The sequence below is a fragment of the Apis dorsata genome, unplaced genomic scaffold (assembly GCF_000469605.1).
Source record: "Apis dorsata unplaced genomic scaffold, Apis dorsata 1.3 scaffold_74, whole genome shotgun sequence".
Classification (NCBI taxonomy): domain Eukaryota; kingdom Metazoa; phylum Arthropoda; class Insecta; order Hymenoptera; family Apidae; genus Apis; species Apis dorsata.
Window position 1 is genome coordinate 384693 of NW_006263372.1, and position 17173 is coordinate 401865.

Consider the following 17173-nt stretch of genomic DNA (forward strand, 5'->3'; position numbering starts at 1 on the left):
ACGTTTTTTCATTTATGCACAAAGATGAATATATATATATATATATGTTCTATGTGAATAGAACGTATATGTTGCTCATTGTATATAATGCACATTTATAATAAGTTTTTTACATTTGTACATAAAAAATGTATGTATCGTATGTGGAATATGTTTAGATTTTATACGTTGTATATACTTATATAAATATATATTTATACATATAAATTTATTCATTTATAAATGTAGGTATGGAGAATATGTATATGCTATATATATATATATAGTATGTACCTAGGACACGTTTACAAGCACATTTACACAGGTTCATTCATTCATTTATACACATATACACGTATTTCGAATACGTCTACTAGATACGTGTACATTTGAGTACACATATCCAAATACATATTTATATACATCCATTCATTCATAAACGAAACATATATATATATATATGTACTTATAACGACTATATATGCAGATTCTACACACACGTATATCTCAAAATGTTTATACTTGTATTTATATCTATATACGCAAAAGATGTGTATATGTAAGTATCTATAATTTATATACACGTATATGTTTCTACGTTTAAATGTGTCGGCATCCGTGTACAAATTTAGAAAAAGACGTAATACACACGTGAAGGCATGCATATATGTATGTTATACGGACACGCGAATGTTTCACATAATGGCCATTGTTTCATTCGGTCCGGGAGAGATGCTGGGACGGGGACAAAAACGTAGCGGCATTTTCATTCAATAAAGTTCGCCGGATAGTAGCAAAGGTTTTTGCTAGTAGTCCTTCTCAGTCGTGGCGGACACGCTTGCGCAGTTAAAACGCGCGCCACACTACTGCTACCGTTCCTCCGTACCGTCTGAAGTATGGCATCGATAAGCGAGATCGATACGAGGTGTCGTTTTAATAACGTGCTAAGTCGAGAACTGCAATCGATGGCTCGGAGGAAAGAATCATTTTGGCGTGGGATGGCAAGTCAATGACCGAGATTTTATTTTTCATCCTTTATACTTATTCTATAGATTTTCAAGTTAAAATTTCTTTTAATTTTATCTATTAATTTTAAATAAATAGTGTTATTTAGTGATGTAGTTCGATAGGTCCTTGACGACAGGAAATACTAACCTAACTTTTTTTTATGTAATTGGATTTTATAAAATGCGTTGATAATTTTAATTTTTGATTTTTGTAGTATATTGTGTAAAATAGTGAATTTAGAAATTGGAAAATTTTCTTATTTTTCATTTTTTAATTCATAAAGAAATACATTTAAAAAGAAAACTGAAAGTCTTTTATTTTCTCTAGAATAATCTAATAGCAAAAGACTAATATTATAACATTGTAATAATAATTTTAGAATTGAAATTGTCATCAAGATATAAAAGAATTAATTATAAAAAATTAAAAAATTACAATTTGATTGCAAAATAATATCGATACTTTGCAATAATAAAGTATCGTCATAATTAAAAATGTTCGTACGTAAGAAAGAAGCTTGAATTTCAGAACGTACATCTGCAACGAAAAACTACAAAAACTCATGGTCAAGATTCCTCAGGTTCAAGCCGCGTTGGTGCAGCTGCACCACCCACGCATATGATAGATACGCCACTGCCTTCAGCATTGTTTCTTTAATGATTCATATAGGGTGATTGTACCAAGAGTAGAGGAAGCAGTTTCCAACTGGAAATGCAATGAGCCTTGGCCGTATCGGAAATATTAATCCTGTCGGTGTCGTCGATGGCCTCCGTGTAAAATACGTGAATCGCACATTTTAATGATGATTATGATATGCAGACGACTTTCGTTCTTTTAAATTGCAAAATGACTGACGCTTTCGCTTCGGTTCAACTCAAGATCTCGGTCTGAATGAAGTTTCGCGATTAAACATCTTAGTGATTCCTCCTGTCAACTTAAATGCTCGGTCATAATCGGTGTTGAATGTTTCTTTGAATTCTTTGAATGTCGAGATCGTTACATTGTTAGAGCTCATGAGATAAAACAGGTGTTGAAATGAGATATAAATTGGAATTAAGAATTGAATATATTCGATAATTGAGTATTGTGTTGTATAAATTGAAATCAAGGATTGAACTTGTGCGGATATCTGAGAAAATCTATTCCTGAAAATTGTATATTATTGTTATAGTTGGATTTTAGATAGTTCGTTTCATTTGTTGTGAAAGGAGAGATCGATTAGATAAAGACCTAAACTTGAATCAATCCTTCAATCTATTTAATCTAACTTTTTTTCGACTAATATTCGAGCAATCTCAATTCCAAATCTAAATTCTAACCTAAACACTCCAATCACAAACTTTTTTAACCTATTAAATTCTACTCAACTTTTATCCAGTCAATATTTCTATAATAATATTATATTTTCCTTTCCACAATGTCAAATTTATTTCCACAATCTACCATAATCTTCCAATTTAATTACTTCCAATATTTACACAACAAAAAACTTTCCTTTCCATAGTGTCGAGGTCACACGAACCGTTTAAAAAACGCATGCGCATAAACTGTTTCTATCCTTTACGGTAAATGTAACGACCGTTTTTTCGACGCAACCCAGACCCAACCGACTTTTCTTTCAAACGCGCCACTCGAACGAATCACGAATATCTTGGCCGCCCGATATTTGTCCCGGCGCAAAACTCGAGCAAAAGGCGGTCAGAAACCGCGGCGCACGAGACAAAGGACGCACAAACGTACGAACGAACGATCCTCTAAATCGGCACGTCCGTCGAGGCTCATGAATCTCGGCGAAACAGAGAAAACCCGTGTGTGCACGGTTCGGTACGCAGCATGGACACGGGGAGTGAAGCTCCGTGCGCCCGACGAAGACGGAATGAGGGAGGGAAAGAGAAAGAGAGAAAGAGAGAGAGAGAGGAACGAGGCCTCCGTCAACGACACACTTGTTGTTCTCCCGGAGTAAATTATTCCCCCCTTTCGGGTCGCAGAGAAGTAGAGAAAGCTTTCGAGTCGCGGACGCCTGACGGCTGACGTAGTGGCGCATTTTATTCAAATAATCGCGACGAGCGAACACACCCTTGCATTACTCGACGCAACGGCGCACCGGCCTCGAATGCGGCGAGCCAAGATATGGCGATCGGTTCTATATACGCATACCGGTCCAAGTATGTTTGCTATTCTTATCTTTTCTTTATAGATTCATTTTCTTTTTTTAAATTTTTGGTACATCATTGATATATCATTAATATATTGAACTGACATGGTGATCTAGATTCTATATTCTATATTATACATGGTTAAAGTAAATATATATTTATACTATTTTTATTTTTTTCTTTACAAATTCGATGATTTATTTTTAATTCTTCATATATTTGTGTCATCTCGTTCTATTTTTATCTTGCTTTATTTAATTTGCTTATAACCTATAACAAATAACTTTTTAATTAATATTTTTGTGTATCAATTTTTATATCTGTTTTTTTCCGAGATTTCATGAATCTCGAGTATATCAACATATACTTTAAAAAAAAATTCCATTTAAATTCATTAATTTATTCAATAAGCTGATAAATTTTTTATTTTAAAAAAATAGAAGGTGATTTTTAAGCACGAATATACGCGTCGATTTCAATTCCAGAGATTATACGTGTATGCAGTAAACATATAAACCATGTAAACCGATAAAGAAAAATTAAAACAGTGTTTCTTGTTAGTAAAATCTCGCGTATTACGCATACCATAGAATCGTGAAGGAATCGAGATATTAGTAACAGGCTCGAAACAGAGGAACTCGTAATTTTATAGGCCTCTGATTAAACTTTTAAATCGAATGACCAATGCGGTTCGCTTGGTAAGCGGAAGTGACGACCCGAGCCGCTCACCTCTGCACTACTAACGCTCCGCCGCGTTCTCAGATTCGAGAACGAAGAAAGCGCATCCCCGAAACCTTTACAGGCTTAAGACCGCGGAACGGACGTCGTCGGCTGTTGTACCCTATATACCGCCTTCTTCTGACCTCAGACCGTATCGGCCATTAGGTATCTACGACTTCCTGTGACCGGGTGAAAACGATCGAACATCTTGAGCAGACGCAAGATTATTATAAGATTTACAATTGTGATATCTATCGTCGATATTATCCATATTAAATATTGTTAATCTAGATAATTTAAAATCCGATTTTTTTTAAATTTATTTGTAAAATTTAAACTCGAAATTTTATTTCTTTAAAAATTTTCGAAATCTAATATTATATTTATTTTTTTTTTTTTTTAAGAGATATAATATTAAAATTTTTATTTCTTAATGGTGAAATTGTATTAATATTATAATATTATTAAAATGAGATTATATTATAAATATTAGAATTTCGAAAAATAAAAAAAATTTTAAGACTGGAAAATTTGAAATTTTTGGAATATCGAAAGATTTCGAAATTTCGACATTTCAAGTATAGTAATAAAAATACTTAGTGGTACACTTGCTCTCGACCGTTAAGTATATAATACTACATTATGACGAGCGTCGTACCGCAGAGGTTAAACCGCATTTACATCAAGCGAGCAAATATTCACTCTCATTCCAAAATTCAAGTGTAAATCGAATAAAATGTTCGTTGAATTTGAATTGATGATGCAAAAAACAAGTATTATTTGTTGTAAATACGATTTATAAATATTCCCCAAAATAAGATAAATATTCACAATCAGCATTTAAAATATTTTTTGGAATAATGAATAATTTAGAACAATGGTTTCTAATTTATGGATCATCAAGTGTTTCTCGCTGTTGTCATTTATAATTAATGATTTTTAATAATAAATTTTTGTGTAAAAAATTTTCCAATCTCGAAATATTTTACATAATTGTATATAAATTATATAAGAATATTAAAAAAAAAAATGTTTGCAACTAATTAACATTGTCATATTGTTATATTCTATTCTAATCGTACTAATTTTTTTCTTTACCTTTTGTATAAAAGAAGACATCAAATTATTTGAATATTACAAAATATATTACAAAGAATCCGAAAAAACTTTGAAAATATTAATTTAATACTTTAATAAAATATTCCAAGTATTTACATGGGGCATCTTGTATGCAGAATCAAATTAAACATGTAGAAATTAAATATTGTTCGTTTACACGTTTATTAAAGCGAATATAGAAGGAACAATATCCGGTTTCCGGTCGAGACGTTCGAAATCACCTCAATTCATTTAACTCTCACCTCCATTGTTTTTTAACAAAAGCAAATTTCCCCGAGGACAACTGAATTTTCATTCGATTGATAAATCACTGCCATTGTTTGGCCGCGTCATTGTCGGCCTTTCGAAATTCCCTCAAAATTCCCGCGCGCAAGGACGCATGCGCTCTTCATATACAAATCGTTTCTCCCACCACGTTTTGGTAACCGGTGTTTCGCGTTATAATTATTGTTATATATACGGGCAAATAATATGTATTCGTAACAATGCAATTGGTTGCATCAACGACACATGCTAAATCGTGACAACGATTAACCTTATATCGTTCGAGGTAAGGAAAGCCTTTATTTAACGATACGTTTTATTATTCGTGTATAGAGTGTGTCTCGAAAGTACATGACAAGTTACGTTAAAATACGTTTAATAGAAATGGAAATAATATATATTGCGCGCAATCAGATCTGGGAATTTTGGAAATATTATTCTTGTTCTATTATTATTTATTTCGTAATTGTTTGGGATAATTTAAAATATCACTCGAAATATTATTTTTGGTTTTGTTTAAAAGTAGATCTGAACACGTTTGAATTTTGAAATGTATCTCGAGTGAATTATTTTATAATACAAGTCGAAATGATATTTCGAATAATGTAATTCGAAAATATCTATTTTTGAATAACATTACATCAAATAATATTTTAAATTGTTAAATTAAGGAATAATTATTAATTAAGCAAATATATTGCGTTTTAAATATTATTTCATAAATTTTGTTGCAAATAATTTATTAAAATTTTATCCCCTTTTGAGATTATTTTGCAAGTAATTGCTTAAAAAATGTTGTAATTTTGTTGATTTTCTTTTTTTATTTCTCTTAATAACAGTTTTATTTTTTACTCTTTTTAGATCACCTCGTTGCACGAAGTGAATAAACCATTTTCGACATGGCCATAATGAAAACAACATAAAATTCACCAGTGACTATTTAATCCCAAGCATTATCGATTAGCCTAATAGGCGAATAATTTTACACCTTGAAATTACCGTGCAACCAAAGTTATTATCCCGTGCCACGGTACGGCAAACGCGAAATTCTATTATAAAGTTAAAGTTCGAGACTGAAATTTTGCACGGTTTGTTAGCCAGCTTCTAGAGACCATCGATAAATGTTGCAAGTTTGAAATAAATTAACCTTTCACGTACGAGCCGACTTCATGGAGTTCCGTCATTCCTCGTTACCTTTAAATACGTTATATTATTTCTATGTATGCAATAAATGTAAATTTGTATAATACGTACATTACATTTTACTTGAAATTATATTTCGTTAAAAATTAATTTCCAAATCACGACTTGCACTACGACATTCCAATCTTATATTAATATCTTTTTGTCACTTGCCTCGATATATTTTTCGATAATTTTTTTCATATTTATAATTTAAGATTGTTACGTTATACGTATTAATTTGTAATACAAGATTTTAAATATCTTGCAAATCGACATCACTGTATAATATAAATAACATTAAAATAACAATTAATAAAATAAAATAATATAAATAACAATAATTATATATTTATTATATATTTGAGCGTATTTCGATTGGATCTTTATTATATAAGATTTAATGAATAATCATTAATATTAGAAACGATATTTTCCTAAGAGATTCAATAAAAAAAATATTGAAAATTCTATAACCGAAAATATAAAAAATTCATCAGAAAATGAAATTACAATATCCGATAAAATTCAAAGCTAACGAAAAAATTCAAGAAACATCTTGCAAGAATCTCGATTAAACTTCGCCGAAAGATTAAAAAAAGAAAAAAAAAAAAAAGAAAACATTAAAAAGTTACAAAACAAAAAGTTCATAAAGAGAAACTATAACATTGAAAATTTGCCAGTCAAAAATCATAGAAATCTATCCAAAGTGAAAATAAGGTGGAATCGCAATTCACGGAAACGTCGCTCAAGGAACGTACCGTTGAAAGGAGGCGATTCCATCGAAATGACCGTAATTGATTTTTATCCGTAATTAATACGTAATCACCGTTCCAATCGTCAAGTCATCGATCTGACTCATCAACGTATCCCAGAAAATCACGAGGACAAAAATCTGACGCAGAGGGGGCGCCTTATGCCTGTGTCATGCCGGTTCGACGTTATTATATTCGGGAAACGTTCGTTTAAAACGATCGATCGAGAGTTATGGCCGATCGTCGACTAAATTCGGGGGAAGTCCGGTGTATTGTTCGTTCGCGACGCAACGAGAAGCTTCATGAATCCCGACGCGAAGCCGAGTTACCGAGAAAAACCGACACGCAACGCGCGTAGTTTATCGTTCAAGGAATTATTGACGTTTCGTCGATATAATTGATGTTTGCGAATCGGCCTCGTTTCTTCGACGACGACGACGACAGGTTGTCGACCTTCGAGGATCGATAGAAACTTTTGACGATTTTCTTTCCGAGTTGATTGCGAAGAAGGTATCGAATAGAACTTGTAATTTTTAATAAACGTTGCTCGATGAACGTTTCGATTTCCTCTGATGCTTTTTGTTTTAGATAATTTTATTGTATATTGTCAAGCGCATATAATCTTACTTTTTTGTACATTTTAAATAACTGAGATAATGACTGTTTGTCAAATTTCATCTCTGTTTTAGGTTAAATTTTATGTATTGATATTTTATGTGTGATATTATTAAAAAAATTTTTAATGTATGAATGGTATGTCCTCAAGTGTATATAACTTTATCTTTCATTATTGAAAATAATAAATTAATAAATGTGTTTTAATTTTAAAAATTTGTTAAAATTATATTTTGTAAAAATTTATTAATTTATGCAGATGAAATATTATAAATATTTTATATTATTTTGTACGAGAAAATGTTAACTGTAGAACTGTCGCCTCACGTCTAACGTCATCTCTCAATGTTTCAGAAACGTAAGACGTCAATTAATATTTGCAATTAATAATTATTTTGTATTCGATTAGAAGTTCCAGAAGTGGAAAAATCCAATTATGTATTAATTTAACGGAAATTTAATGAATATTCTCTGAAGAACATTCTTAACAACGTCGATAATGTTTAATGATTATCAAGATGGAAATGGAAGTGGAAAATTAAACGTAGTTAGCTTTGGGATATTCCGAAGAATATCTTTGACAATAAAAAGGAATTTTGATGATTCGATGATTTTCGAGAAACTTTAATGGAGAAGTGAAAAATGGAATAATAGAAATGGAAAAAATTCTAATTCTAATTTTATAAGCTAGTAAACTAGTAAGAAGTTAAAATAAATCTTAAAGAAGTTGTATTACTATATAAAGACAATATAAAGAGATACCAATGATTTTCAGGAAATTTAAATGAAAATAAAAATAGAAAAATAATTGAATCTTTTAAGAAAATTTGTAGGAGAAGTTCAAAAGATGTTGTGAAAAAATTGTTTGACTATATCTGAGAGACTTTAATGATTTATTTTAAGAAATTTGAATAGTAGTAGAAATGAGAAAAAATGAATATTATAAAAATAGTAAATAGATGAACAGATTTTAATTTTTAAAGAATTTAGAAATACTAATATACATACACAAGAGAATGAATTTTCTCGAATTATTTCATTATTCATTGACTATAAATAAAAATAATTTATTACTTCACTTAGCATCTTATCATATTTGAACAAATATTTTCTCAAAATAACTTCTTGAATTACTTTTCGACTCCATTTTGTCTATATTCAGTTACATCAGAAATTCAAATTCCTTCGTGAATTTCTTTAACAACATCAAGAATTTATAACAAAATAACTATATTCAAAAAAATTCACTCGATCTCGACGAAAAACCATTTTATTTATTAAATTTATATTGTAATTATTTATATTAGTATTTTCATCTATTATTCTTAAAATATTAGAATTTACTTCAAATTCTTATCTTTTATCATCACGTCAATAAAATGTGTCCAAGCCTTAGTTATAAATAGCAGAACAAAGAACGTTCCAACTGTTCTCGAGCCAATTTGCTACTCATCGATCGCACTAAAGAATCGCGCTAAAGAGATTTCGAGAAAAGGCATTGCGATATGGATAGGATTAAGATGATGTAAAAATCGTACGTTGAAAACACATCACACGTTAACACTTCGAATCTAGGCTACAAGAGTCACTCGCCGGAGTATCCGAGCGAATATCGTGACATGGTTCGCGATCCATGCGACGGCCGCGCGAGCAACGTATGGAACCGAGCGGAACAATTTTAATGAAGATGATTTTCGTCGCCAGCGAAACGACGCAGTTCAAAAAGTCGATCTTGAAACCGTTTTAGTTTCGTTTTTATCCCGTTTCATCCGCTACTTTCTTTCGTCGAGAATACGCATGCGCGTAAGATAAGTTTCTGCTTCGCGAAATGTGAAAAAAGACAAGACTTAACCTTAAATTTTTGCCTTTATAATTTAAGAAAACTTGAAAAATCTGATTAATAATTTATCGAATAAAAAATTGAATATTAACGATAAACAACAACAACGGTTCAATTTTAACTATACAACATCGAACTGTAACAAACCATCCAAGAAACAATATATAATCTTCATCAATAATAAATAAATAATCGAATCGATACATCAACCGATAAAATACCAAACTGTACACACTATATATCCCCCAATAAAATTACCTATCTTGTATCACGTAAGTAAAACGGAATAGGAAATTCCTTGTACGTGGTCAACCTAACAATCCTGGACTGTTTAAAGAAGAATACTTTTCTGCCGTTTGGTTACGCCAATTCCACGTAATAACAGTGAAATATTGAATCCGAGCGTAAACTGCAATTTAATCGACTCCATGGCACGAATGTCTTCGGGACACGAGCGAGATCTTGACTCGCTTCAAGGCTCTCTGCTAACGTAAACGAGAAAATTCTCGAAGAAGGGAAATGACGTGAGGTCCCGAGGGTTTCATACTAACCGACGCATCGACCCTGTTCCTCTTCTCTACGATCCTTTATATACCTTCTCTTTCCCTCTGTCGATATCTTTCCTCAGTTCTCTCTCTCTGTTTTACCGCGAGAGAGGATCAACGATAGTGATTGGCGATTACGTTAACCAAACACCGCGGTATACGCCCCTGCAATTTGCCTGAGGATCATCTTCCCCTAATCGCCGCGCTAATAACAGGATTACCGAGCCCTGACCAAGGAATCGTATACTTATCCCTAATTCGCTGTATCGTTATTAATATATATAATACAATTGAGAACGTACCGTGGTTGCGATAAGGATGAGTACATAGGACAGGGCACGCGCGAAAACGCCGAAACGACGTCATTTTTCTTTCTTTTTGCACGAGAATGCCTTTTAACCGCGTTGTGTAATTTCGAATTAATGAGAAAGAGCGAGAAATTACGCTCCTCCTGTCGATTCATTGATTCTTACTATAATATGGTTATTAGAGTGTCTGTTTCTTTTTCCTTGGATACGTTTTTTTTTTAAGGTTAAGTGGTATATAAATTAGTGATTCGTTCGTGATATTTATCTTTAATAATTTCGGAATTTTGATTCGTGAAAGATTTCATGTATTGAAATATGATCACTTTTTATTTTGTTTGTTTTTAATAGAATTTTATGAAAAATTGAATACGAATTTCAATTTTTATTTGTAGGATACTAAATCTCTTATTTTCTAATCATAATATATATATATGTATCTTTTTCGAATATTGTTACAGTACAAATGTTTATGCACGTATTTAAAAGAATGAGATAATAAAATTAAAAAGAACACTTACGTGTAATGGGAATAAGAAGGGCTAGCCTGATCGATGTGCGTAGCCGTTGACAAGCCTTGCACAATGGCAGCCGAGGGATCCCTAGCTGGCGAAGAATTTTGAGCTGCCGGTACAGCGTGATGGTAACGCTGGCACATTTCGGCCAAATTCCACCCATGGGCATCCATATATTAACACTGCTTCGATTTTCTTTGGCGTACCATCCATTTCACACGCGTTATGACACTGTTCTCTTATTGGTCCTCCGTTTCTTTAATAACGAATATATTCGATTCACTTACTCGTTTCATCGATCACGAACGAATTGAAGAAACGTAAACGAAACACACTTGCGCGACTGTCGTCCATTTTTCATCTCGAAACTTCGATTATTGCACTCGATGTCGATCATCGAGAAAACAAAGTCGACGGATTCTTCTCCTCTAGCATAGGATCCTGTAACAAAACAAAACATTTTGTTAGCATCTCAAATTTCATTATAATTAGAAATTTCTTTAATCAACGATCTTCGCAATAGAAACTTCGTAAGAAACTAGGCTAACCTAAAATAAATTTCACTAGCACTTTTTTTTAAATACGTAAAAATTAATCTTCTTTATTAAAATTTTTCTAAACATTCTTTTTTTTTTTTTACAAATATATGATCATATCGTGAAATGAAAAAATGTGAGATATATTTAAAAATTTTATCAAAAGTATAATAAAAAAATTCTACATATACTTGTTTCAATGAGAATGCAGCATAAGAATATATCGATAGAATTGTGTAAAAAGATAGTGATGCTCATTATATAATATTCGAATCACATGGTTTAAAGACCGGGTTAATGAAAGTGTCTGGTTAATTTTAGCGGTGATGAGTTGGTAATAAGGTTCCATTAATAGACGGGTTCAAAATGCCAGATACTAGATAATGATCGGTATATATCGATAGACTTCGATATCGATCGGCTTCTATTCGAGAAACAACGATCGGAGCGTTAATCACTACCGTTGCAGCAAATCAACCGAACAGCTATAATAATCGGTATCCATATTATGGTCCATCAAATCAGAGGTATCGTAGAGTTGCACCTAATCTAATATAGAAAAGAGAATAACAAGACCCCGGAGGGATTTATCCAATCGATCCAATTTCTTCCTCTCGATATTTTACGCGGTCACGTTCTTCCATGGCTTGATTTCACGTATACATGTAGTAGTTATATATTATTTATTTTTAATTTTACATTCAAAATTTTTTCGTTTAAATTTTTGTTAATAAATTGAAATGTTAAATTTTGTTTATAATGAATTAATAATTGAGAATAAAAATAGATGATATATTATTTATAGGTTATTATTTATATTTTAATATTAGATATTATAATTTTTAATCCATAAAATTTTTACTTATAATTTTTTATTTTCATTTTCTTCAAATAGAGATAAATGCTTGTATTCTCTCTCTTTTTCAATACCTATTTATCAAAAATTAAAATATCAATAAATTTTGATTTTTAAAATTTTTCAAACTTAGATGATAAGTGATCCTGATTTTCCTGCATTCCATAGCGATTAATCACCAAGTGACAAACGTGAAATATACGTTTTTTAACTATAATCGAATAATAATTTATTTCCTTATTGTCCAACGATTGACGAACGATCCAATTACCAGAGAAATGGGCCGCCAATAATTTTCGGTCCTTCCAGTAAGTGGCACGACATGGGGAAACCATGTGTGGACCGTTTCAAACTTATAATTTCCTCTAGAAATTAATCGTCGACTACTAGGTTAGGTTAGTAAGCGCCTTCATGGCTTAAGCGATTGGGTGTTAATCACGCTTGTGACTACGATGTATATAGATGTATATAGATGTATAGTTTTATATATATATATATATATGTATATAAATATACATATAAATATATATCTTAAAGGGACCAATCGCCAATAAATTAGTAGTTATCTGACTGGGAGGATAGTAAAAAGTTTCTCTTTCTTTTAAGATGCAATTAACCGTTCCTGGATTTGCGTTTTAACTTGAGACTATGTTGTTCCTTATCATATCGCAAAGTTGTTCACGTAACTACGCAGTTTAATGACCTTTTTTAATTTTGACTATTTAATTCCGGTTTTTAAGTTTATCTTATCATTATAAAAGAATAAATCAGTTGGGGGAATTTGAAAAGTGTGGAAAAATGTAGAGGTTAGAAACGCTAACTCGTGGATAATTCCAAAGAATTTTATAAATTTGTTTTAAAAAATACAATTAGAAAACTAGAAATTAATCGTTTCATATGTATTTCCAATCTACACAAGGTTTCTCACGAAAAGAATCAATCTTCGTATTAACGTCACATTCACAATCTCTCATTACACATCGTGCATTAAGGGTTACAATAATAATAATCCTTCCTAATAAATCTTTCGAATGGACAACTGCGCAGCTCGACATTGATGAATTTCCAGAATTTGAATAAAATCTCCTACTATTCTTTCACTTCTTCGATTGTTATAAATCATGATAAGTTTCTAGGTTAATCGTGTCTCGTTCCATTAGCACGAAAATTGAAATATCCTCCACGAGTGGCGATCAACAACACTTTTATCCACTTCGATCACTTTTAGATCATCCATATATATTCGCGTAATTCGAGAGTCATCATAAGAAATTCACAATCGTACCACACAACTTGAACTTAGACCTTTCCCCGCATCATTAAACAATCATACGATATATACAACGCGCGCGCAATACCAATTCCACTTTCCACAAAAAGGCAAGTTTTCATTTAGAGACTACCCACGGGATATGCAATTATCATCGAATTTCCAAAAATGTCCACGATCATTTTTACCATGAAATGTGAACGTGACTCTTCGAGGCAACTTAGAAAGTCTCTCGAAGTTGATTTACAATTTTCAGATTTTGCTGGAATATCGAACAATCTCGTTGCGGTAATTGTACGCTCATTACGAGGCATTTTGCATATTATTTACTTTCTTCGAGAATCACCGCCGCGATCGAAAGATGCATATCGCGTATGAAAATCGCGTTGAAACTTCGTCGAAGGGAAAGGACAAGGGAAAGAGAGAGAGAGAAAGAGAGAAAGATGGTGTGGGGAAGAGAGGGAGAAAGACGAGAAAAAAAGAAGAGGCACGCGAGGAAAAAGGGACAGGCGAAGATCTCGCGGCGAAGAGACCGTTAATTTAAGCGGATTTTTCACAGTGACATCGTTACGCGACTCCGCGGCATTCCGTGTGCTTTCGTGCCTCCATCCTTGTAATGACATACACCGTGCGATACAACGAATATCGCGTATCGATCTGGCATTATGATTATTATTGCGTTATGCTGCGCCACGATTGAGACCTTCGTTCGTTTGCTTTTAAGCGTGTACATGTTGGCAAGGGGGGGCGGGGTATAGGTGTGTGGATGAACGTACACTGTGTAAGTATACTGTTTAGATTCTGGACTTTGTAATTGTTTTGCATTCGGTTAAGGGAATATTGCGTTTGATGGAAATAAAGATACGAAGATGGGAAATATACGTAAATTTAAATCTCTTGAAAGTTCGAAATCAGATTTTTGAGAATGGAACGATTGCAGTAAGAAATATAATTTTTGAATTGTTACGTGTAATTTATGTAAAATAAAAAAAAATCTCTATCGTGTAATCGTGTAAGCTACAAATATTGATAAAAAATGATTTATTATAGATCTTTGATATAGAAATAAACTCTGTACACAATATATCTTATAATACATATTAATAATTGTTAAAATTTAACTTCTTGAAATTAAATTGAATATTTTTTGTTGTTTTCTTTTATTAAGATTATTTTTAAAAAATTCATGGAAATTGATCTTTTTTGTTGAACTCGATTTTTGATAATTTTTCTGTTTTTTAAAAAAAATGTAAAGATATAATTGGTTAAAATAATATTGTGAATTTTCTTTTTTTTTCTTATCAGAAATCGAAGCTTAGACTTGAGATTTAAACTGAGTAGCAAATTAAATTATTTAATGAATAATGAAATAATAATATTGATATGATTCATTTACTACGATATTCAACATTTGGAATTGAATGACAAAGCAGATATTTGAGTAACAAAACAACTAAAACTACCTCGTATTTCACCAAACTATAAACTAAATTAACTGGCGAATCCAGTTTCTTGCCACTACTATATAAAGAATACATATGTAATATTTATCTTTATCTAATAATATATCCTCCTAAACTTGATTAATTTCAATCATAATAACTTATCAATTGATTGCAGTTTTCAAAAAGTTAAATTATGCAATCTTTTAAATTTTTTTTTTTCTACTTATAAAAGAGTGAATCATTTCATATTACAATTATCATATTGTTACATACAGATTAAATTTAATCTATAAATAATAATATCTGAAAGAAAATCAATCATTCAAAATTTATAAATTCTTCTGTATCTTACATCACCAATTCTATATATTAATACACATTAAAATCTTTATATCATAAATTCTGTACACAATATATCTTGCAATACATATTAATATTTGTTAAAGTTTAATTTCTTGAAATTAAATTACTTAAATTGAAAAAAGAAAAAAGTAAAAAAATTTCTTTACATCATAAAATCATACATCTTTTATAATATTATATTTCTTCTTGAATTCTTTTGAATCATCTTATCTTGTTCCTTCTCAAATTTTGTCGTTCAAACAAATAACAAAATAATTTATTGTTTGAAATCCTTTCAAATATAAATCGATATTATTTATATTTTTAAATACAATCAATATTGGAAATAAATTATTTCAAATAATTATTCCTTATTTCAATTTCAATTAAAAATTTATCCAAGCGTGGTAGTGGATAATAAAAATACGCTGACTTTATATTTCCTTCCACCCTGCTGTACACCTCTCAATCGTGCGACGGACACGCTCAATGCAGTTAGTTAGCCGTGTTGTACCTCCACCGCTTGTAACCACCATCGAATCCGACCTGGCCTCTCGTATTATCGGCTAGACTGTTACGACGTCGAAAGACGACGAGGTCGTTCGATTTCATATGACGAGGGCACGTCTCGATGGCGCAAGAGCTTCGATTTATTATGCACTGGTAAAATTCGAAGGAACGCGGCGAACCGTCCATGTCCATTTTCCATCGGCAACGAACGTGGAAGATTAGTTGATTCACCTTTGAGAACATGTCCATTGTCTGTCGTGGTTTATCAATTGTTGGTTAATGACGCGAATCTCGAGCTGCATGTTTCACGGGGATCGTAGCTCATTATCGTTCGAGGTTGTATCGAGTGTGAAATTGCGACGTTAATGGGGATATTTAACGCTTTGCGTGCGACGAGAAAGAGATATATGGAGAACATGTACGTATACGGTTTGACGTTTCGTTGTGGTTTGTAAAAAAAGATTCGAAAAAAATGATGAAAAATTGTAGATTTAAATTTGTTTGTATAAGAATAATGAAGTGGAATTCGAATAGATAATTTAATTAAAATAAATAAATTTATAAAATAAACATAGTTTGCAATTATGAAATTTGAGGTTATAAACATCTATATTTATAATTTTTCAAATTCATAATAAAAAATAAATTTACCTAAACTTTATCCATCTCTACTCCGACGAATTTACTCTCGAATCGTATTTACACGTACGTTATAAAACATCACATATTAGTTAACTCTAATAAGCAACACCCACGCAAAACATCCAACTACTCTATATATCACATCTCGCAATAAGAATCCAACCACGATATTAATTGTAAATGACATTAAAATTTTCACAATACCTGTTTCCAATTCTTACTCTTCGAACTCTTACGCAACGGCGAAAATCGCTCGTCGAAAACAGAAAAAGGATTCAGTGTGAAAAAAAAGGAAGCAATACGATATAACCTCCTAAACACGAGGAAAAGAGACCTTGCCAAACAGAACTTGTTCACGTTTCGATTTTCGACACACGAAGCCTCGATCGAAATCAAGCGAGTATCGATCGACCGATCGATCGGCGCACGAACTCGGTTATCGACTCCTCGGATCGCCGTTAACGAAGGTTTCACGGTGGATTTTCGAAAAATCGACTTGGAGCGCGCGCACTGCCTCCTTTCCTCTCCCTCCCACCCTCGGCCTATCTCGTTCCCTCTCGTACACCCAC

The 17173-nt window shown here is 31.9% G+C and overlaps 1 protein-coding gene across 2 annotated transcripts in view; it reads right to left on the reverse strand.

The window, feature by feature from the left end:
* The window catches only part of LOC102673011 (putative transcription factor SOX-15), a 52667-nt gene that overhangs the window by 33466 nt on the left and 2028 nt on the right, over positions 1–17173 (reverse strand). For both annotated transcript variants that reach the window (XM_006610398.2, XM_006610396.2), the window contains exon 2: positions 11010–11444. In XM_006610398.2, coding sequence (XP_006610461.1) covers positions 11010–11176 — 167 coding nt within the window. In that variant the 5' untranslated portion in view covers positions 11177–11444. The remainder of the gene's footprint in view (positions 1–11009; positions 11445–17173) is intronic.